General features: G+C 56.8%; 1 protein-coding gene across 2 annotated transcripts; it reads left to right on the top strand.

Moving 5' to 3' along the window:
- Positions 1 to 1,957: 1,957 nt before the first annotated feature.
- BRSK1 (BR serine/threonine kinase 1) lies at positions 1,958 to 20,768 on the top strand. 2 transcript variants are annotated; one of them, XM_036909214.2, is made up of 19 exons: positions 1,958 to 2,229; positions 3,667 to 3,761; positions 3,853 to 3,938; positions 5,865 to 6,005; positions 8,395 to 8,511; positions 8,583 to 8,616; positions 8,699 to 8,767; positions 12,563 to 12,709; positions 13,176 to 13,207; positions 13,428 to 13,598; positions 14,612 to 14,709; positions 14,921 to 15,080; positions 15,299 to 15,359; positions 15,807 to 16,176; positions 16,658 to 16,706; positions 16,797 to 16,920; positions 17,597 to 17,795; positions 18,461 to 18,550; positions 20,438 to 20,768. In XM_036909214.2, exons 1-19 carry the CDS (start codon positions 2,094 to 2,096, stop codon positions 20,593 to 20,595), a joined length of 2,337 nt encoding a protein of 778 aa, XP_036765109.1. In that variant the 5' UTR covers positions 1,958 to 2,093; the 3' UTR covers positions 20,596 to 20,768. The 2 variants fall into 2 exon arrangements, with proteins under 2 accessions (XP_036765109.1, XP_036765110.1); XM_036909215.2 differs by having other exon boundaries at positions 2,191 to 2,229; positions 3,853 to 3,942.
- Positions 20,769 to 20,796: the final 28 nt, after the last annotated feature.

Below are 20,796 nucleotides of genomic sequence, written 5' to 3'. Positions count from 1 at the left end.
TGGGGTGCTCACATAATTTTCCATCCACAGTAAGACAAAGGAACGGACCTTGTTAATAATGACAGAATACCTACCATGCGTGAACCAGGATGTGTTGCCCCTACTCCTAAGCAGATCCCACCCATATGATCTGCCTCCTCACTGGATTCCTTCTCACTCATGCCTCGCTCACCCCGCTCCAGCCGCGGCGGCCCCTTCAGTGTTTCCACAAAACACGAGGCATGTTCCATTCGCAGGGCCTTTGACTTGCTGCCCCTGCCTGGAAGGCGCCTGGAAAACCATCGTTTTCCCTCCATGTCGATTCCCTGGGTACGTCTCGGAAATCACACCCCACTCAACCTGCCCCGCTCTCTGCTAGGCTCCTCTGTAGACCCAACCGCTACTCCCAAGCTGAACTATGTCTCCTATTCATCTTCTTTACCACCAGCCTCGCTTGCGGTGAGGGGCATGACACCCGATTTGGTTTATTGCTGTCCCTTCACCGTTTGGTACTCGGTAAGGGTTCACGAGATGAAGGAGGATCACGCGGCTGATGGGTACCCTCTGTAGGCCGCTTGAGAGTTGAATGGGTGTCTGATGCAGGAGAGTCCTGGATGACACAGAGTTCTAGCTGAGTCCAAAGGCATGGATGTGCTATAGTGGGGACACATGATTATATTGGGGCCACATGAAGATTGAGGGGACTCTGGTGAGCACAGAGAATATGCAGGGATGTCAGGGGGTTCTGGAAGTTTCTCTGTAGGGGCAGTGAGGGTCTAAAGGGAGGTTTGGACCCAAGATGATCTGACAACACCCACCCTGGGCCGTGGGTGGATATGGGGCCCTGAGGCTAGTGGGGATCGAAGCCAGGGCTGGCGGGCTTGGGGGCCTGAGGACACAGAGATGAGGCTTCAGCCAGCAACTCCCCCAGTTCTTCCCCGCTCGCTGCCTGTCTCCCCCCTTCTCCAGTCTCCCCCATCTCGCCCAGCAGCTGGCCCTCCACCCGTGTGTGCCCCTCCAGGGTCTGTGGTCCCCGCCTCTACCCCTTCGTGTCTCCCCCTCTCGCTCTCTCCTTCTCCATCTCTTGTCTCCCTCCAGCCGTTTCCCCGTCCGTCCCTCCACCTGTCCGTTTTTCCCTCGCACCTTGCCCCTTCCCATCTCCGTCTCCCGCTCTCCTCCTGCCCTTTGCCCTCCGCCCTCCTGTGTGCCCCCCTCCCCGTGCCGCACCTCTGCCTTTCCCTCTGGCCCCGTCCCTTCTCCCTTCCTCCGCGCCATCTCTGTCCCTCCGTCCCCTCAGCCTCCCCGCTGTCTCATCACCACCTCTCCCCCGTCCCTCTGCCCGCTCCCCGTCTCCGCTCTCCCTGGGCTTTTCGTCCACTGTCTGCCCATCCCGCTGTCTCTGCCTCCCCTGCTGTCCGTCCCGCTTCCCCTCCTGTCTCCTCCCGGCCCAGCCCTGTGCCCGGACGTCCCCATCTCTGCCATCTGCCTCTCCCCGTGTCCTTGCCAGACTCGTCTCCTTTGTGTAACTCCATCTCTCCCTGCATTCTCCCCTCCGCATCCCCGAATCCCTCCCTGCATCCCCCCGCCTCCTCTCCGTCCCTCCGGCGCCCAGGCCTGCCCCCCCACCCCACCCCCGAAAGGGTTAACTTTGGGGAAGGGCCCGGAGTCCCCGGATGGTGATGTCAGCGTGCCGGAGAGAAAGGACGAGGTGGCGGGGGGAGGTGGAGAGGAGGAGGCGGAGGAGAGAGGGCGCGTGGGGGGGCGGGGGGGACCTCGGCCAGCAGCATCCGCCGGCCTGCACCTCAGACCCCCCCGGCGGGGAGGGGCGCAGGAAGGGGGGGCCCGGCCAGGGACGGGCTGGGGAGGGGGGGCTGCGCAGCCCCCCCGGGCCATGCTGACTCCCGGGGCCTGACCCCCCCGGGCCAGCCCCCCCTCCCCCAGCTCCGCGGCCCGCCGACTGGGGGGCCCAGCCCAGCCCCCTGGGGACCCCCGGAGAGGTGGGGGGCAGCCGGGGGGGCCGGGACGGAGCGGTCACCGGCCCCCACCGGAGGGACGGGGCGACCGGCCGCAGGGGGGGCGGCCGGGGGACCGGTCGGGCCGGGACCAAGGGCACCATGTCGTCTGGGGCCAAGGAGGGGGGCGGGGGCTCCCCCGCCTACCACCTCCCGCACCCACACCCACACCCACCCCAGCACGCCCAATATGTGGGCCCCTATCGGCTGGAGAAGACGCTGGGCAAAGGACAGACAGGTGAGCCAGGGAGGGGACACCTGGGGCAGGGGCAGGGAGTGCTGGGGGGCCGAGGGCGGGACTCCTGGGTCCTCAGAGGGCAGCGGCTGGTGGCCCCAACCCCTGGGTCCCTCCCAGAGAAGGGACTTGGGATCCAGACTGCTGGGTGCCCAGGATGGAGGGGTCGAGGGCTGAGTCTCTGGGGTCCCGGGGAGGAGGGGCTGGGGGCTTGGACTCCTGTGGGGAGGGGCTGGGGCGCAAAGACTCGCACCTCTTTGGGGCGGAGGCTGCAGGGGCTCGCGGCCCACAGTGGGGAAGGGAGGCCAGCCAGCACTGGGACCCCGAGCACTTTTGCTGCAGTACAGCCGCAGGCTGGGGCGAGGTGCTGGGATGGGGGTGCGCCCAGGGAGCCGCTTTCCTAGGCACCGGCAGGCCTGCGGGTGAGAGTGGGAGTGAGTCTGGGTAGGGAGGTCTGCACACAGCATTCCCCCTCTTCTCAGCCTGCTGGCTCAGTGTGGGGACCAGGAATGGAGGGGCAGAAAGGCAGATGCCCAGGAGTGGCTTGGAATGGGGGATAAACCCTTGCTGTTGCTAAGCGCTGGCCAGCAGCAGTGCCTCTTTCCTGCCAAGTGGGGGGTGGGTGGGTGTGAGGCAGGAGCCGCACACAAGTGTCCTGGGCCGGGGCTCCTGCGGGGGATCTAGGGTCTATGAAACTGAGGGCCAGAGTGTGGGGGGGCGGCGGGGAGAGGGCCAGACCCCCACCCTAGTGGCAAGAGTTTGAAGGTGTCCGCTGACCTGAATTCCTGAGTTATGGGGAAGAAGGGGCCATGGGTCTGGATTCCAGTCAGAGGGAGGAGGGGCTGGGGGCCTAGACTCCTGGTCTGTGGCTTTGGGGCTTACCCCTGGGGAGTGGGCACACCCGTGGGCGTTGCATGCTCCCAGCTACAGCTGCTATGAAAAGCAGACTAAAGGAGTGGATCCAGAGGTCAGGGTTTAGGAAGAGGTGGAGGATGGTCTGGGGAAGGCACAAATGTGAGATTGTATTTCTTGGGAGACAAGAGTCCTCAGAAGATTAAAAGGCAGAGAATTCAGGAAAGTGATGAGTTCAGAGAGAGGTCGACAGCTTGGGGGAGACACAGGGAGGAAGGCCTGTGTGGAGACGGGAACTTACAGGGGCTCACTGGAAGGACATAGAATCGGGTGAGGATCAGGGCGGCTGAGCAGGGAAGGTGAGCGACGGACAGTCAGAAGGAAAGGAACAGAGCCCGTCAGTGGAGCAGGGAGAGAATTGCAAGTTGTGGGAATGGTGGCTCTGGGCTCCTGGGAGTTCAGGTAAAGGTGATTCAGCCAGCAGGGGGAAGAGGAGGAAATGGGGGGGGCAGCAGGGGCTTAGGAGCCCTTAGAGTGGGGGAGAGTGCCCTGGGAGCACACCCCACATGTTCAACCCTGCTCCCCCAGGGCTGGTTAAACTCGGGGTCCACTGCATCACGGGCCAGAAAGTCGCCATCAAGATCGTGAACCGGGAGAAGCTGTCTGAGTCGGTGCTGATGAAGGTGAGTGCATGCTAGGGGAAGGGGGCGCTTTGGAGCTCGGGGAGGCCATGCTGACCTCCATTCCTGTGTCCACCCTGCCTCTGACCCCCAGGTGGAGCGGGAGATCGCCATCCTGAAGCTCATTGAACACCCGCATGTCCTCAAGCTCCACGACGTCTACGAGAACAAGAAATATTTGTAGGTATTTATAGACACCCAGACCCCCACAACACAACCTCCCGCAGTTCCTGGGGTGGGATCTGTAGGGACCTGGGGAAACCTGAGCTCTCTTGGCTGGGCCACTGAAGTTCCAGTCCCTTCTCTGCTGCACAGGCACCCCCCACACATACACACAGTCCTCGTTCCCACACTGACCTGGCGTGATGCTAGGGTCGAATGTGCCTCAGCAGCAGGACTGCCAAGCCTGAGGCCTCCTCAGTGGGGCAGAGGCTGATCCCTCCCCTGCCCCAGGGAACATTCGTGTGGAATAATCTGGATGCCCTCAGCCAGACCCAACTCGCTAAGGACAGATCCCTCCCATTTGTTCAGGCAATGGGGCCTAGCAAAGCCCCAGGCTGGTGAATCCTACCCCTGCCAAAGGCTCACTCTGGCTCATTGGAGGCCCCACTTCACCCCCAACACAACTCTGGGTGCTGTGACTGGACACCCCAACAATGGGCCTTCTTAGGAGTTCTGAGTCTGTATCTCAAAGTCAATTACCCCCCAGGAAGATGGGGGTGGGGGGTCCAGCTGTCTGGGCTCCAGACAGTAGGCCTTTGTCTGGCCTCTGGTGACCCAAGGGACAGCTGGGCTGGGCAGCGAGAGAGGGGACAGCCCCCTGCCCCAACCTCATGGTCCTCTGGATGAACTGACTGGACATCTGTCAGATGCTGGGGCGGGTTTCCCAGGCTGAAGTGGTCTGGCGCAGGTGCTCATGGGAATTGCAGTCCTCAGGCGTCCCCAGGTGTGCTGGGAGGGAGCGTTGTCACCCCACCAGTGGAGCTGTCACCCTGCCCCCCACCATCTGTGTGGGGAGTGGGGGGCCCACGAGAGTGTGTGCTCAGCCTTCCAAATGCTCGCAGAAATTGAGCTTTATTTCCCAGGGGCTGCCAGGAGTTGGAGTCTTTAGACTGCAGGCGGCTGCCAGGAATTAGGCGTTTCTGTGTCCCAGAGGCTTATGGGAGTTGGAATCTTTTAACTCTCAGCTGATGAGAGTTGTAGTCTTTTACCTCGAAGAAGTTGACTTAGATTGGTGCACACTGCAGTTTTTGCAAGAATTAATGAGAACTCAGGTTTCCCCATCTTAGAGGCTTATGGGAATGAAAGGCTTGGCTTTCCAAGGGCTAATGGGAATAGGGGCATCTTTATTTCCCAGGGTCCTATGAGAATTGGGGGTGACTATCCTCCAGGTGCTAATGGAGTCTCCTCATCTCCTGACACAACTAGGAGTCAATATTAATACTCCTGAAGTTAATGTGGAGTCTCCGCTGCCTAGGACTGATGGGAATGGAATTTCAGCTTCCCAGAGGCTGATGGAAATCAGGGTCCCTTCCTCTCAGGGACTAACGGGAATTGGAGTATCTTCCCCCAGGGACTGATGGGAATGGTGGGGGTGGGAGGGGCTTCACATCCCAGGGTGTGCTGGGAGTTGTAGTCTTTACCCCACAGGTGTTGACAGTTGAGTTGGAGCATACATTGAATGCCATTGCCTAAGAATAGATGAGAATTCCATTATCTGCATCCCAGAAACTGATAAGAATGAGAATGTTGGTCTCCCAGAGGCTGATGGATATAGGGGATTTTATTTCCGGCAGCCTATTGGAATTGGGATCTCTGGCCCCACATGACTAATGGAATTGCCTCATCTCATGAGGACAACTATAAGTAAAAATGTTGACCCCTGTAGTTGACCTGGGAGTCTCTGCTGCTTAAGTTCCAGCCTCCCAGAAACTGATGGGATTTGGAATTTCCTCCTCCCAAGGACGCATGGGAATTGGGGTTCTCTGCCTCCAGGGCCAGTGGGACTGAAGTCTTCTGCTGGGGTCGGAGGCTCTTGGAGGGGGACCAGGCTCTTTGGTCCTCCGCATGTCCCTTCCAGCCCTCTGCCCCCTCCCTGTCCCCCAGGTACCTGGTTCTGGAGCATGTCTCTGGAGGTGAACTGTTTGACTACCTGGTAAAGAAGGGGAGACTGACCCCCAAGGAGGCCCGGAAGTTCTTCCGCCAGATTGTGTCGGCGCTGGACTTCTGCCACAGCTACTCCATCTGGTGAGGGGATGCGCGAGGGGAGGCCAGGACAGCACAGCCCCCAGGGAGGGCTGTTGGGAGCCCATGGCAGGCTTATGGGAAACCAGTGCAGGGCAGCCTCCAAACAAATCCTGTGTCTCTATTTTAGAAATTGAGATATAACTCATACAGCAGAAGAGTCACCCTTTTAAAATATACAACTCCATAGTTTTTAGTATATTCCCAGGGGTGTGTATCACTATGGTATAATTTTAGAACATAGTATTGCCCCCAGGTCATCACCCGTACCCATTAAGTAGTCTCCTCTCCCGCTCCCCTGCCCCCAGTCCCTGGCCACTAATCTGTTTTCTGTCTCTATGGACTTATTTTCCTGGATATTTCATATAAATAGAATCATATGTGGTCTTTTTTGTGACTGGCTTCTTTCACTGAACATAATGTTTCCAAGGTTCACCCATCTTGTAGCATCCTTTTCATGACTGAATAATATTCCATTGTATGGACATGCCATCGTTTGTTTATCCATTTACCAGTTGATAGATATTTCAGTTGTTTCTCATTTTGGGTTATTATGAATAATGTTGACATATGAACATTCACGTGCAAGTTTGTATGTACCCATGTTTTCAGTTCTCGTGGGTACACACTTAGGAGTGGAATTGGGAGGTAAAGGGAACTCTGTTTTAGCTTTTAGAGGAAGTGCCAGAGCATTTTTCCAGTGGCTGCACCAGTCAGCATTCCTCCCGCAGTCTGTGGGTTCCAGTCTCTGTACATCCTCGCCAGCATTTGTTGTTATCTGACGTTCATGGTTGGTGTGAAGTGGGATCTCACTGTGGTTTTGATTTACATTTCCCTGATAGCTAATGATGTAGGACATCTTTTCCTGTGTTTATTGGTCATTTGTATATCTTCTGTGGAGAAATGTTTATTCAGATCCTTTACCCACTTTTAATTGAGTTGCCTTTTTATTACTGAGCCGTAAGAGTTCTTTATTATAGGAACAAGAGATAACTCTAGGGATAACTCCTGAGAGTTATTTACTCTAAGAACAAATCTTTTATCAAATGTATACTTTTCAAATATTTCCTCTGTGACATGCTTTTTCTTTTTATAACACTGTCCTGTGAAAAGCAAAAGTTTTCAGTTTTGATAAACTCAAAATATATTGACTTATTTTCTTTCACAGTTCATGTTTTTTTTGTCCTGTTTAGGAAATCTTTGCCCACCTCATGGTCTCTAAGATTTCCCCCTACATTTTTCTTCTAGAAGTTGTATAGTTTTAGCTCTTGCATATAGGCCTGGAATCCATTTCAAATTAATTTTTGCATATGGTATAAGGTAAGGGTCAAGGTTTGTTCTTTTGCATATGAACATTCATAGGAAAAGATCATCCTTTCTCCATTGTATGCTCTCAAAACAAGATAATAAATATGCAGCATTTTATGATTAATTAAGGTGCCAAATGGATGGCTTCAGCCAGTCTTTCGGCCTCATCTGTTTGCACACCTCCCTATCTAGGATGGGGATTAGAGATGGGGTGGGGATCAGGGTGGTGGAGGGGCTCAGACTTGGTGGTAAAGCTTGGTGATAAAAAGGCAGCCCCATTAAATTGTCAGCACCTCCCAGTTGACAAGAAAGAGTCAAAACCCTGACGTTAAAAACACTGACCTAACATCAACTATACTTCAGTTAAAATATATATATTACAAAACAAAACACTGACCTCTAGGGGGCTACAGTCAACATATTTAACAGCAAATCTGACCCCATTCCTGACCACTTGCAATGGAAACTAGAACACTCGGGCCTCACCTCCCCATAGACATGAACCCTTAGGACTTGAGGAGTGTGGCCTGTAGTGGGTTCCTGAGGGAGGGACCAGGGACGGACTTGGGGTGGAAATATTTTTTAATTCAGAATGGGGATATTTAAATATTTTTAGAGCCAGCTCAGTATCACCCCTGCTTAGCTCAAAGCATCTCACTTTGTCCATATTTGAATATTTGTGGATAAAGGGACTTAATATATTGACTTATTTTCTTTTACAGTTCATGTTTTTTTTGTCCTGTTTAGGAAATCTTTGCCCACCTCATGGTCTCTAAGATTTCCTCCTACATTTTTCTTCTAGAAGTTGTATAATTTTAGCTCTTGCATGTAGGCCTGGAATCCCAGGTGACACCTGGGTCCCTACAAAATAATCTGGGGCAGGTAGGGGAGAAGAGAGCATATAGGATCATGGGGAGGGAAGATTCACCGGAGCTGGTAACGGGTGACGCCTGGGGACAGGCACAGGAAGGTACAGTCTTCGTTGGAACCTGTTTGGAACAGACCGTAGCAAAGAGCTTCCTGAAGTGTCCCCCTGGGGACACAGCCGATGGGGCTGAGGCCTGAGCCCCACCTGGTGTCTCAGCCACAGAGACCTGAAGCCCGAGAATCTCCTTTTGGATGAGAAAAACAACATCCGCATCGCAGACTTTGGCATGGCATCCCTGCAAGTGGGGGACAGCCTCCTGGAGACCAGCTGTGGGTGAGTAGGCGCCTCTGAGCCTGGGGAGGGTGGGAGGCTGGCCAGAGACTCACACCACCTCTCTTCCCCAGGTCACCCCACTATGCGTGTCCAGAGGTGATTAAGGTGAGCGAGGCGCGGTGGAGGGGAGGGGGCAGTGGGACCATGGCAGCGGACCGATGCCATGTCTGGGCCTTCTCCCTCACAGGGGGAGAAGTACGATGGCCGGCGGGCAGATATGTGGAGCTGTGGAGTCATCCTCTTCGCCCTGCTTGTGGTAAGGCGCACCTCACTTTTCCCACCCTGTTTCTAGAACATTCCTGCCAGGTGGGAGCACAGAACATTAAGAACATCCCCCAGATTTTTAACTGGTATCAGGCAGGTGGGGTTTAGGAACCAATAGACCAACACCCTGGAGAATCCCCCTTTGTGCCCGGAGCTAACCATCAGGGGCAGAACTGAAGGGTGACATCTTCTGGGAAAGGGAAGAGGCAGCCAGGAGGCGGAAGGCTTGGGACAGTAGCTGTCTGCCCACTGATTCAAGGTATTGCAACATTGTAATAAGCCGTATAACCAGGATGAGGACAGCAGCCCAGCCCCTCTCCCACAGGGCCTTTGCACTTGCTCTTCTCCCTCCCTGGAACACTCCTCCATCCCTACCAGCCTTGTTGCTCTCCTGGGTAATACCTAAACTTTTAGCTCTTAGCCAAGTTGTCATTCCTCCAGGAAGCCTCTCCTGTCCCCTCCTCTGTCCCTTCATGAGGTCAGACCCCCGGGCAGGCTCTCTCCTTCCTGGCAACTATGGGCTGTCACTGCGTTTAACTGTGCAATTGCTTGAGTGGCATCTCCCTGCCCTTCTACACCATAAGCTCCCAGAGGTCAGGGCCTGGGTCCAGGGCTGTTGTCTCTGAGTGTGTTATTTTGTTGGCCCCAGCATTGGCACAATGTAAGCCCTCAATAAACAGTGTAGCTTGAATAAACTAGGGGTTCACTGTGTGCCGGGCACTGTTCCAAGCATGTGATCCCGTGCAATTGTCTCAACAAAACCAGAGAGGGAATATGACTGGCCCAGGGGTGCACAGCTGTTGAATGACAGACCTGGGGTTGTTGTCTGTTCCCTTGACCCCACTAGGTTATGTGACTGGGTAGGCTGTATGGTACAGGGAATGAGGACAAACAGCATGGCCTTCACAGGGCACACAGCCCCAGAGCAGGGAGGCCAGTAAAAGCACTCCAGACCTTAGCCTGTTTGCAAAATGTGGTGGAGGAAGTTCTGGGCCCACCCCGACGTGTTCACGTCCCTGCTCCACCACCTTGAGCAAGCAAGGCGCTTTCCCTCCACAGGCCTGTTTCCTCATCTGCACACGGGGGCTCATTACAGCACCCGGCATTGCCAGACTTTGGCTAGAAAGTTGCACATCAAGCCCTTTGGGCTGTGCTCGCTACCTAGCGGTAGTAGTGGTTTATTATTTATATTACAGCTGGTCCTCACCATTTGTTGACTCTGTATTTGCGAATTTGCCTGATCGCTAGTTACCAATAACCTAAAAATCAGTACCCTTGGAGCATTTGAAGCCATTTTCCGATGTGCACAGAGTGGAGAAACTTTTGAGTTGCGCGCATTCCCAGCTGAGGTCGAACAAGGCGGCTCTCTGCTTTTTTTTTTTTTTCTCCCCCGATTCGGCTCTCATCTTAAAAACAAGTACCCCTTTGTGGTGTGTTGAGTACCACGTTTTTTGCTCCTTTGTGCTTTTTTGTTGGTGATTTCACTGTTTAAAATGGTCCCCACGCGGAGTGCTGCAATACTGCCTCGTGTTCCTAAGCGCGGGAAGCCTGTGCTGTGCCTCACCGAGAAAACACGTTAGAGAAGCTTCATTCAAGCGGGTGTTAGCGCCGTTGGCCCCGAGTTCCATGTGAACGGAGGCACACTACGCGTATTAAATTGGAGGTCTGTCTTAGCTGAGGCCGCCGTAACGACACTACCACAGACGGGGGGATAAACTCGTATTTCTCGCAGTTCTGGAGGCCGGGAGTCCAAGACCCAGGCGCCGCCGACCCTGGGTGGGGCGACAGCCCGCTTCCGGGCCTGCGCGGAGATGCTTTCCCGCGGGGCGCTCTCGCCGGTCGACCCTGCCTTAGGCTCCGCCCCCTCGGGAGGACCCGCCCCCGTCGTGGGGCCCCACCCTCCAGACCTCATCCAAAGGTCCACTCCCAAAGGCCGCAAGTCCAAAGCCCATCCCACCGGGGGTTAGGGATTCTGAGAGGACACACTCGTGCGGTCCGTAACGGGGTCTTTAGACAGGAACGCGCAGTAAAAAAAGCTGTGTATTGATGGGTTGACGAAAATGCGATCGGAGGCTCGCGGGAGCCTGTGTTTCCTGTAGGAGCCGTGGGTTGCGAACTGGCTAATTCACTAATTCAGTGTTCGCGGTGACTTTGTAAACAGACCATAACAACCGCGAATAACGAGAATTGGCTGGACTGCTATTATTATTACTGCTATTTTAAATCCACACCATGGGCCTCTGAGGACCATTATCTCCATTTCACGTGAGGGGAAGTGGAGACCCAGTGGCCAGAGCAGCAGCCAGCCGGAAGCCACACACACAGGCGGCCTGGCCGCCGGCCAGCGCGCAGGTGCCTCTCCCTCTCTCCCCCACCCACACCCTGAGTTCTCGGTGCACAGGCCTCTGGTACCAGGGTCAACCAGATGCTTGGAATGCCTCGAAAAGTCCTCAGACGCTCACACTGCCACCCCCTGCCAGACTTGATCAGTGTCGTCTCCTCCAAGACCCCCTTCCAGGCTCCCTAGCTGAAACCCGGTTCCCGGCTCACTTTACCAGCGTGCCCTGCTCTGTTTGCTCACCACAGGCATCCTGACTGTCTCATACGATGTATCCCGTTGTGTGTTGTCTGCCTTCCCCACTACTCATTCAACAATGGTTGCTTAGTAATCGCTGTGTCCCAGGCACTGTTCTGGCAGAGCTTCTCCATGGGGACGGGATCTGGTTTTGTCCCTGCTCTGTCCCTGTTGGCCAGATCAGAACCTGGGAGACAGTAGGGGCGTGACTAGTTGTTGAACACGTACCAATCAATGGATGACTCAGCTGTACCTTACCATGTGGCTGGCGGGGAGTTAAGCCATCTCACCCTGATGCAGTCCTGGGAGGTGGGGGCTCTTTCCCCCTATCACCATTTTCAGAGAAGTGGTGGGACTTGCCCCAGGTCATGCTGCTCCAAACAGCAGAGCAAAGATTCTGAGTAAGGCAGCTGACACCAGCACCCACACTCGTAGCAGGGTGCTTCCTGCCCTTGTGACCTGCTTACCTCGGGGGCACTTCTCAGCTTGTAGCTACATTGCCCCAGTCTCTGCCTCCATCTCCATGCCTTTCTTCTCCGTGTCCTCATTCTTTGTCTAAGGACACCAGTTATTGGATTTAGGACCCCCTAAGTCCTGGATGATTTCATCTCCAGATTCTCAACGGATTTCATCTTCAGAGACCCTATTTCTACATAAGGTTGCATTCTGAAGTTCCAGGTGGATACACATTTGAGGGGACACCGTTCGGCCCACTACACTCCCAGATTTCTGCAGGCTCCAACGTCCCCTCAACCTCTCCATTGTTACATAGCTGTTAATGTTTGCTTGCTCATCTCTGTGTCCCACTCTGGGGTGGGAGCTGTAGCAGGGCAAAGGCTTGTTTTGTTCACCACTACATCCTGACCATAACAGATGCTCACCTTTAATGAAGAAATGAAGATTACCCCTCCCGAAACTGGTCTGGGGAGTAACCTGTCATTAAAGTACATCCTCCAAGCAGCAACCCCAGTTTAAGCCCTTGAGTCTGGCGGCCCACCGTCAAATTCCTTCTTTGCCCACTTATGAGCTAGGCGGACTTGGGAAAATTGCTGGGCTGCGTGTTCCTCAATTTCTGCGTCTGTGGGACAATAACGTTCCCTATCTCCTGTGCTTGTGGTGAGGACTAAAAGTGTCAATGCGTGTGAAGCACTATAGACTCTCGCCTGATAAATCCTAAGCTCTGTGTAAGGGGTCCTGTTATTTCTTGCACAGGGGGCTCTGCCCTTTGATGATGACAACCTCCGCCAGCTGCTCGAGAAGGTGAAACGGGGTGTCTTCCATATGCCCCACTTCATCCCTCCAGATTGCCAGAGCCTCCTGAGGGGGATGATCGAAGTGGAGCCCGAGAAAAGGCTCAGTGTGAGTTGGGGGGACTGGGATGGGGAGACGGTGGGTGATGAGGCCAGCATCCTTAGGGGAATCATGAGGATTTCCAGGACCTGCCCGTCAGTAGCTAGGATGAGGCTAGCAGGGGGCTGCTGGCGGAGCCACAGCCTGGGATCCAGCCCAAAGGGCCACTCCAAAGGGGCCCTCAACCCACCGGAGGGCGCATGCGCGGACTGGCCCTCCGGTGGCCGTGCAGAGCGGGCAGGATGTCACTGTGCTTGCGGAAAAATGTGGCGAGCGGGTCCAGAGTAGGAGGACTGCGCTTGCGCGGAGCTTCGCGCTCAGCTACCACTAGGTGGAGACAAGCTGTCATCCTGACCCTAGTTGCGGGGCAGGGGGCACTGTTAGGGAGCCTCAAGGCCACCCCATCAACTTTAATTGCGGCCTACTGTGTTTAACAACCTCACTCATAATTCTCTATGACCGTCCCTCCTCACAGCTGGAGCAAATTCAGAAACATCCCTGGTACCTGTGAGTATGCACCTGGGTACCTGGGGGAGGAGGGCAGAGGGGCCCAACTATCAAGGGTCCCCAAAGCTGGAGCGCCAGCTACGTGGCGGGATGCCGAGGTTCCTGAGTGAGGAAGGCTAGGGATTCAGATTTCTGGGTCCTGGGGTAGGAGAACACAAGTGGAGGGCTAGGGCCCGCGAACCCTGAGTCCTGGGTTCCCCATGTTTCTCCTCTTTCCCAGGGGCGGGAAACACGAGCCGGACCCATGCCTGGAGCCAGCTCCAGGCCGCCGGGTGGCCATGCGGAGTCTGCCATCAAACGGAGAGCTGGACCCCGACGTCCTGGAGAGTATGGCTTCATTGGGCTGCTTCAGGGACCGCGAGAGGCTGCACCGAGAGCTGCGCAGCGAGGAGTAAGACCCCCACCCCAACACACACACACACACACACACACACACACCGCCCAGGTGGAGCGAACACACACACACACACACACACACACCACCCAGGTGGAGCGAACACACACACACACACACACACACCGCCCAGGTGGAGCGGGTTCACACACACACACACACACACACACACACACACACACACACACCGCCCAGGTGGAGCGGGTTCACACACACACACACACACACACACACACACACACACACACACCGCCCAGGTGGAGCGGGTTCACACACAGACACACACACACACACACACACACACACACACACCGCCCAGGTGGAGCGGGTTCTCACACACACACACACACACACACACACACTGCCCAGGTGGAGCGAACACACACACACACACACACACACACACACACACACCGCCCAGGTGGAGCGGGTTCACACACACACACACACACACACACACACCGCCCAGGTGGAGCGGGTTCACACACACACACACACACACACACATACACACACCGCCCAGGTGGAGCGGGTTCACACACACACACACACACACACACACACACAACCACCCAGGTGGAGCGAACACACACGTGCCACGCACACGTGGGAGCTCCACAGACAGCCGGCAGGTGGCGCCCAGCCCGCTAGATGGGGCGTGGCTTAAAGCTCCTTCCTGCAGCTGTTCCCGGAGGAACCGCAAGGGAGCGGTAGGACCAGCGGGAAAAGAAGGTGCTGAAATCTTAGATGCTTGGACAGACTTAGCTGGTGCTTCATGTTAGTACTTAAGTATATAGTAAGTGCTTAGGCACTATTGTTAATTGAGTAAAGTGAAGGTGAGATGTACACGGAGACGAAAGAACCAACCATATTGATACCTAGAAAAATGGAGCTATAGACAGATACTGGGGGACAGAGACCGTGAGAGCCACAGCCGCAACGAGGGAATGCGACCGCCTCCGGGACCTGACCTCTGACCCTGATCTTATGCCCACTTCACCCCCGTATAGAGAGAACCAAGAAAAGATGATATATTATCTGCTTTTGGATCGGAAGGAGCGGTATCCCAGCTGTGAGGACCAGGACCTGCCTCCCCGGAATGACGTTGGTGAGAAGGCAGGGCCGGGAGTGCAGACCCCGGATTCCCAGGAGAGTGGGGGGTGTAGGCCCTGAGCCCCTGGGTTTAGACTCCCTGACTTGTTCAGCGACCTCTATCAAAACCCCTCTTCACTCTGGGCCTCAGTGTCCCCATCTGTACGAGTGCCCTGCACAGCTGGGCAAATCCCTGTTTTGACTGGGCTGAACCTCTCGGCCCTCAGACCCGCCTCGGAAGCGTGTGGATTCCCCCATGCTCAGCCGTCACGGGAAGAGGCGGCCAGAGCGGAAGTCCATGGAAGTCCTGAGCATCACGGATGCGGGGGGAGGTGGCTCCCCGGTGCCCACTCGACGAGCCCTGGAGATGGCCCAGCACAGCCAGAGGTGGGAGCCCCTGTGCCCCCAACAGGATGCGCAGACCTGGCGGGAAGCGAGTTCACTTTTGGAGACCAGCCACACTTAAGTGTTGCTGTGTGACTAGAACAAGTCCTCTCTCCTGCCTGGGCCTCGTGTCCCCGTCGGGAAGGAGTGCCAAAGGGAGGGGACATCTGGCCTTTTGGAAACCCACTCACCTGACTTTAAAAACTCTTTTCTGGAAACAGATCCCGTAGTGTCAGCGGAGCCTCCACTGGTCTGTCCTCCAGCCCTCTGAGCAGCCCAAGGGTAAGGCTGGATCCCCAGGGCATTGAGAAGGGCAATGGGGTGAAGACACTGGCGCAAAGACTGAGCAGCAGAGACTGCAGTTCTGTGATGTCTTGAGACATTGCCTCCTTGTCCCTGAAGGGCCAAGACCCAAGGCCTCCTAAGTATCTTAGTGCAGGGGGCCCCTTCCCCTCAGCACAATGGGGTCTTAGTGTGTCTTTAGGGGGTCACCGATTTATTTAAGAAAAGCTAATGGAGCGCTTCCTGTGGACCAGCCACCGTGCTGGGTCTGCAGGGGTGAGCATGGCAGAATAAGCCCCTGCGCCCGACAGCGGGTTTGGGGGGGGGGGTGGACTACAAGCTCCAGCATGCATCGGGGCCGCCTACGTGCGGGTGTGCGCGAGCCGTGCTCCTACAGCCTCCGGGGAGCTGTAATCCACCCTCTCACCCGGCTCCCCTCCTCCGCAGAGTCCGGTCTTTTCCTTCTCACCAGAACCCGGGGCTGGAGATGAGGCTCGGGGCGGGGGCTCCCCGACTTCCAAAACGCAGACGCTGCCTTCTCGGGGCCCCAGGGGTGGGGGCGCCGGGGAGCAGCCTCCACCCCCCAGTGCCCGCTCCACGCCCCTGCCCGGCCCCCCAGGCTCCCCGCGCTCCTCTGGGGGGACCCCGTTGCACTCGCCCCTGCACACGCCCCGAGCCAGCCCCACCGGGACCCCGGGGACAACGCCGCCCCCCAGCCCCGGCGGCGGTGTCGGGGGAGCTGCCTGGCGGAGTCGACTCAACTCCATCCGCAACAGCTTCCTGGGCTCCCCTCGCTTTCACCGGCGCAAGATGCAGGGTACGGAGTCCCTGGGGGTGCAGGAGCTGGGGGCGGACTCCTGAGCCCTGATGTGGAGATGGGGCTGGGGGCTAATAACGGTCCCAAGGGAGGAAGGGGCTAGGGGTTTGGATTCCTACATCCCATGAGAAGACGGGGTGGGGACCGAGATGCCGGCGTGGGGCCTCAACCCTGGAGGAGGAGCCTTTGGAGGACACGTCCCCTTGGTGCTCTGGCTCCCCTTTCCATTGGCTCACGGCTAGCAAGCCTAGCCCCGCCCCCCGGATTGACCTGGCGGGGGCGGCGGGAGGCGGGTGGGGTGACGACATCCTGAGAAAAGAAGGGGCATCAGGCCACCTGCCGTTCGGGGGTCAGCCACCGAGAGGTGAGCTGGCAGTGGTATCTGGAGCCCCTGATTGGAGGCGACTGCTGCCCTGGGTGATGGATACCAACCAGGGTGACAAACAGGCGTTGACCATGCGCTCCTCTCCCTACCCCCCAGTCCCCACCGCTGAGGAGATGTCCAGTTTGACCCCGGAGTCCTCCCCAGAGTGAGTCTGACTGGAGGGAAGAGGGGATGGAGGGAGGATTCATACCTAAGCCCCGTCCTGACACGCCTCCAACCACGCCCTCCCGCTCAGGTTGGCCAAACGCTCCTGGTTCGGGAACTTCATCTCCTTAGACAAAGAAGAGCAAATATTCCTTGTGCTGAAGGACAAACCTCTCAGCAGCATCAAAGCGGACATTGTCCATGCCTTCCTGTCGGTGAGCGGCCTGGGTCGCCACGTGCGTTGGCCACCGGCCTGCACTCCCCGCAGCCCCTGGGGTTGGCCACCTTTGCTCTGGCCTGACCTCCTCCTGGGGCTCGCGCGATCTGTAGTTCTCTCCAGAGTTGGGGCTGGTCACTGTAGGCAGGGAGGCAGATGTTTATTGTGCCCTGGAGTCTGTGAGTGGTGAAATAGGATCCCAAACGACAATCAGTGTCCAGAGGATTGGTGAGTTGCCCTTCCCCCGCCTCCAGGTCTGAGATTGGCAGAAGGATCACTTTTGCCGGTGAACTCCCGGGCTCCCCACTGGTCCATGGTCCTCTGCCCCAAGGGCTGATGGGACTCCCGGATTCTGAGACAGCTGTGTCTGTGGAGGGTGGGAGAAGTTTGCATCATGTGGTCCTGGAGCCAGGAGCTGGTCCCTGGGTATGAGAGTCCTCACTACATTGGGATTCAGTTGTCAGCCACTCCTGATACCTGGTGCATAGTTGGACAGAGAAAACTACAAGTCCCGGCAGGCAGCAGGCCTCCCATAGGCCTTTTCTGGTAGTCTTTCCCCCAGTGGCTGGTGGGACCCATAGTTCCTTGGGCAGAGATGGTAGTAATGTTGGTTATCCATTCCCTGGGCTCAGGTCACTGGAGTCACCCCTTCTCTTGTCCCCCACCTGTCTCAGATACCCAGCCTGAGTCACAGTGTGCTGTCACAGACCAGCTTCAGGGCCGAGTACAAGGCCAGCGGCGGCCCCTCCGTCTTCCAGAAGCCTGTCCGCTTCCAGGTGGACATCAGCTCCTCTGAAGGTCCAGAGCCCTCCCCGCGACGAGATGGCAGTGGTGGTGGTGGCATCTATTCTGTCACCTTCACTCTCATCTCTGGTAAGTCTCCCTCCAGGCAGCAGCATACAGAAAGAGGAGATGGTGCTCCACGGGGCGGTGTTTAGACCGTCTTCACTGGCACCCCACATCCCTCCTTCCCTTTTCTGTTGTCAACATCTAATGGATATTTAGGACATTCCAAGTGCTTTGCACCCATTATTTACTTGCACTATACTCGATGTTTCCTAGCAGCCTTTGACAGCAAAAGTGTGAATAATGAGGGACGGTTGTGGTCCTTGCCACCAGTCTTAAGATGTCACAGGTGGGAGATGAGCTTGCTCCCAGCATCTGTAAGCCAGGCTGCTAGGGACACTGGGGCATTACATCACCACAGTGAATTAGGGCATTTTCTTTTTTTTCACTTAAGTGTTAATATGCAGGACTTTCTCAGTTTTAAGATTTTTCTCCCTCCCAATTATTTCTGCCTTCAACTAGAAACTAACAAGCAATAGAACCTGTTTGAACAGAAAACAATACCCATTGTTATTTTATTTAAGTCAAACTTTTCATAGCCCCATTTGCTAACCTGGAATGGATGCCTGGCCCGTGGGGGGTGGAGGGGGGTTGGTAACTGAGACCAAGAGGAGGAGAGCCTTTGCTGGGTGGAGGGAGGTTCCGCAGGGTGGCCCTGAGCCCAAGTGAGTTTGTTTCCCCGCACCTTGCAGGTCCCAGCCGTCGATTCAAGCGTGTGGTGGAGACCATCCAGGCACAGCTGCTGAGCACTCATGACCAGCCCTCCGTGCAGGCCCTGGCAGGTGGGGGCCTGCGGGGTGTGGCACTGTCGCCCTCTTCCATGCCACAGGCGGGGGAACATCCTAGTGACCACGTGCTGCAGGGCTTTGATTGGTAGGCAAGGCTTCAGCCGCAGGGAAGCAAGGCCCGCATGCTGTGTGGAGCCTTACCTGCAGTGCTGTAAGCAGGTTCCGAGAGAGGCTGGGGCCTGAGCTCCTTAGGCATCAGGCCATCCTGCGCCTGAAACGGCCTCCCTGCCAGGGCGGCGGCCTCCAAGGGTCCCCAAGAGGGCAGCAGGTCTCCGTGTTGGGGGTAGTGGGACTTTCTGCTAGCAGAGCCTCTGGAACGGTGTCCTAGAGGAATGTGACCAGCTGTCCTTGTGCTCGGGACTGAGAGGTTCCCAGGGTGCAGACTTTCAGAACTCAAACCAAGACAGCTGGTCCGCAGATGCTCAGAAGTTGGGGCTGACTCAAGGATGCGGGCACCACCCAACCACTGTCATAACCAGGGTTCACAGGGAGTGTGATGGTCTGTGCTTGTGGGCTGGCCCCTCCTCGTCCCACCAGCCCTGGTTGTCAGGGAGCAGAATTCCCTAGCACCCAGGGACAGCCCCTTGGCAGGCTTTGTTGCTGAGGTTCACCTGCCCTAGCAACTGGAGTAACCAAAATTGCTAAGCAAAGGGTTCCTTCTCAGCCTCATTGCTGAGACAGGGCGCCCCTCTCCCTGAAAGGAAGCAGGCTCACCAGCCCCCAGGAGTGTGGATCGGAGCCAGGGTAGCTTGTCACCGGAGAGCCCCGAGCCCCAAGGTGCTCTTGCTGGGAGCAGTGCTTCTCCACGGGGGGCCCATTTCACCTGTATTCATTCCCCTGGCCATGGAAACAACCCTAAACTCAGTGGCTCAAACAAGGCCCATTGACGATCATTCAGTCCTGGGGACCAGAGGTCCCACACGGTGGCTGGGCTGACATCCAGGTGTGGGGAGCCGGGGAGACTACTGGCATCCGGTGGGCTGGAGGCCAAGGATGCCAGGAAACATCCTGCAGTGCCCAGGTCGGACCCTCAGTGGGGAGTTACCACCTGAACGTGTTGGAGGCAGGTGGAGAAACCTGTTCTGTTAGGGGCCCCTGGGCCTTGTTGCCCAGGGCAACCAGGATGCAAGTTTGGCCCCCTGAACCTTTCTAGACCCGGTTGCCAAGGAAAACTGGCCTTAGCAACCAGGGTTCCCAAAAGGGCAGACCCTCAAAATGTAAGACCCACAGGGACCCAGGACCTCCATCTTACAATGGTGAATGGGCAGGGGGCAACCTGAGTCTGGTCCAAAATAGGGGAGACTTAAGGGTTGCTATGGCTTCTGGCAGACTGTGTTGGGGGCTGGTCCCTGCCAAGGGACCTCCAGTACTGTTTCCCACCCTATAGAAACTGCTGGATGGCCCCTGGCCACCAATGTAGTCTCCTGGACTAGGGGAGTCAGGCAGGCCCAACCGGGTGGGCCAAGGACAACCCGATGTGGGCTCCCCTGGGCCCCACTGCCAAGGGGCATTCCCCGAAACAGCCAGAGTAGTAGAAGATAAGGGCAGCCCTCTGGCCGTGACCTGGGGGACGCACAGCTTACCTGGTGCTGAGACAAGCTGTCCCTTAGCACATAGTGTCATGGCCAGTCTGAGCATGTCTCCTGAGGTCAGCCGGCCAGTCTCCCCTGGACCCACCCGGCCCAAGGCCCAAAGCCACAGGATTGGAGGAACCCAGGACACACTCCCCATAGGGCTGCCAGGTCCAGTGCTGGGTGCCCCCTGGCAGCATGTCCCCTGGCTTCCACTCCTTGATGGAGGCTTTGGCCTCACTGTGGAGCACGTTCCCTGGGGTTTAGCAACCGTGGGGTAACTGAGGCCAAACTGCTTCATCCCCTACAGATGAGAAGAATGGGGCCCAGACCCGGCCTGCCGGCACCCCACCCCGAAGCCTACAGCCCCCACCCGGCCGCCCAGACCCAGAGCTGACTGGCTCTCCCCGCCGAGGCCCCCCTAAGGACAAGAAGCTCCTGGCCACCAATGGGACTCCTCTGCCCTGACCCCAGGGGGCTGGGGAGGGAGGGGAGCCCCCTCCACCCCCCTTCCCTGCCCCCCAACTGTGAATCTGTAAATAGGGCCCAAAGAGTATGTAGGGAGGGGGGACACAACAAGCCTGGCCTTGCCCTGAAGTGCTGGGGTTCAGGCAATGCCCAACTCGGTGGGGTTCTAGGGGGAACTGGGGGGGAGCTGTTTCTATTTTA

This window comes from Manis pentadactyla (assembly GCF_030020395.1).
Source record: "Manis pentadactyla isolate mManPen7 chromosome 15 unlocalized genomic scaffold, mManPen7.hap1 SUPER_15_unloc_1, whole genome shotgun sequence".
NCBI classification, from domain to species: Eukaryota; Metazoa; Chordata; class Mammalia; order Pholidota; family Manidae; genus Manis; species Manis pentadactyla.
The sequence above is the reverse complement of the archived record's forward strand: the minus strand, read 5'-3'. Positions and strand labels throughout refer to the sequence as shown.

Excerpts from the sequence above, each read along its gene's own strand:
- BRSK1 (XM_036909214.2), top strand. The coding sequence starts at position 2,094 with ATGTCGTCTGGGGCCAAGGAGGGGGGCGGGGGCTCCCCCGCCTACCAC. Across the intron at positions 12,710-13,175 it reads AGCCCGAGAAAAGGCTCAGT|CTGGAGCAAATTCAGAAACA; the intron begins GTGAGTTGGGGG and ends CCCTCCTCACAG. Across the intron at positions 18,551-20,437 it reads CTCCGTGCAGGCCCTGGCAG|ATGAGAAGAATGGGGCCCAG; the intron begins GTGGGGGCCTGC and ends CATCCCCTACAG.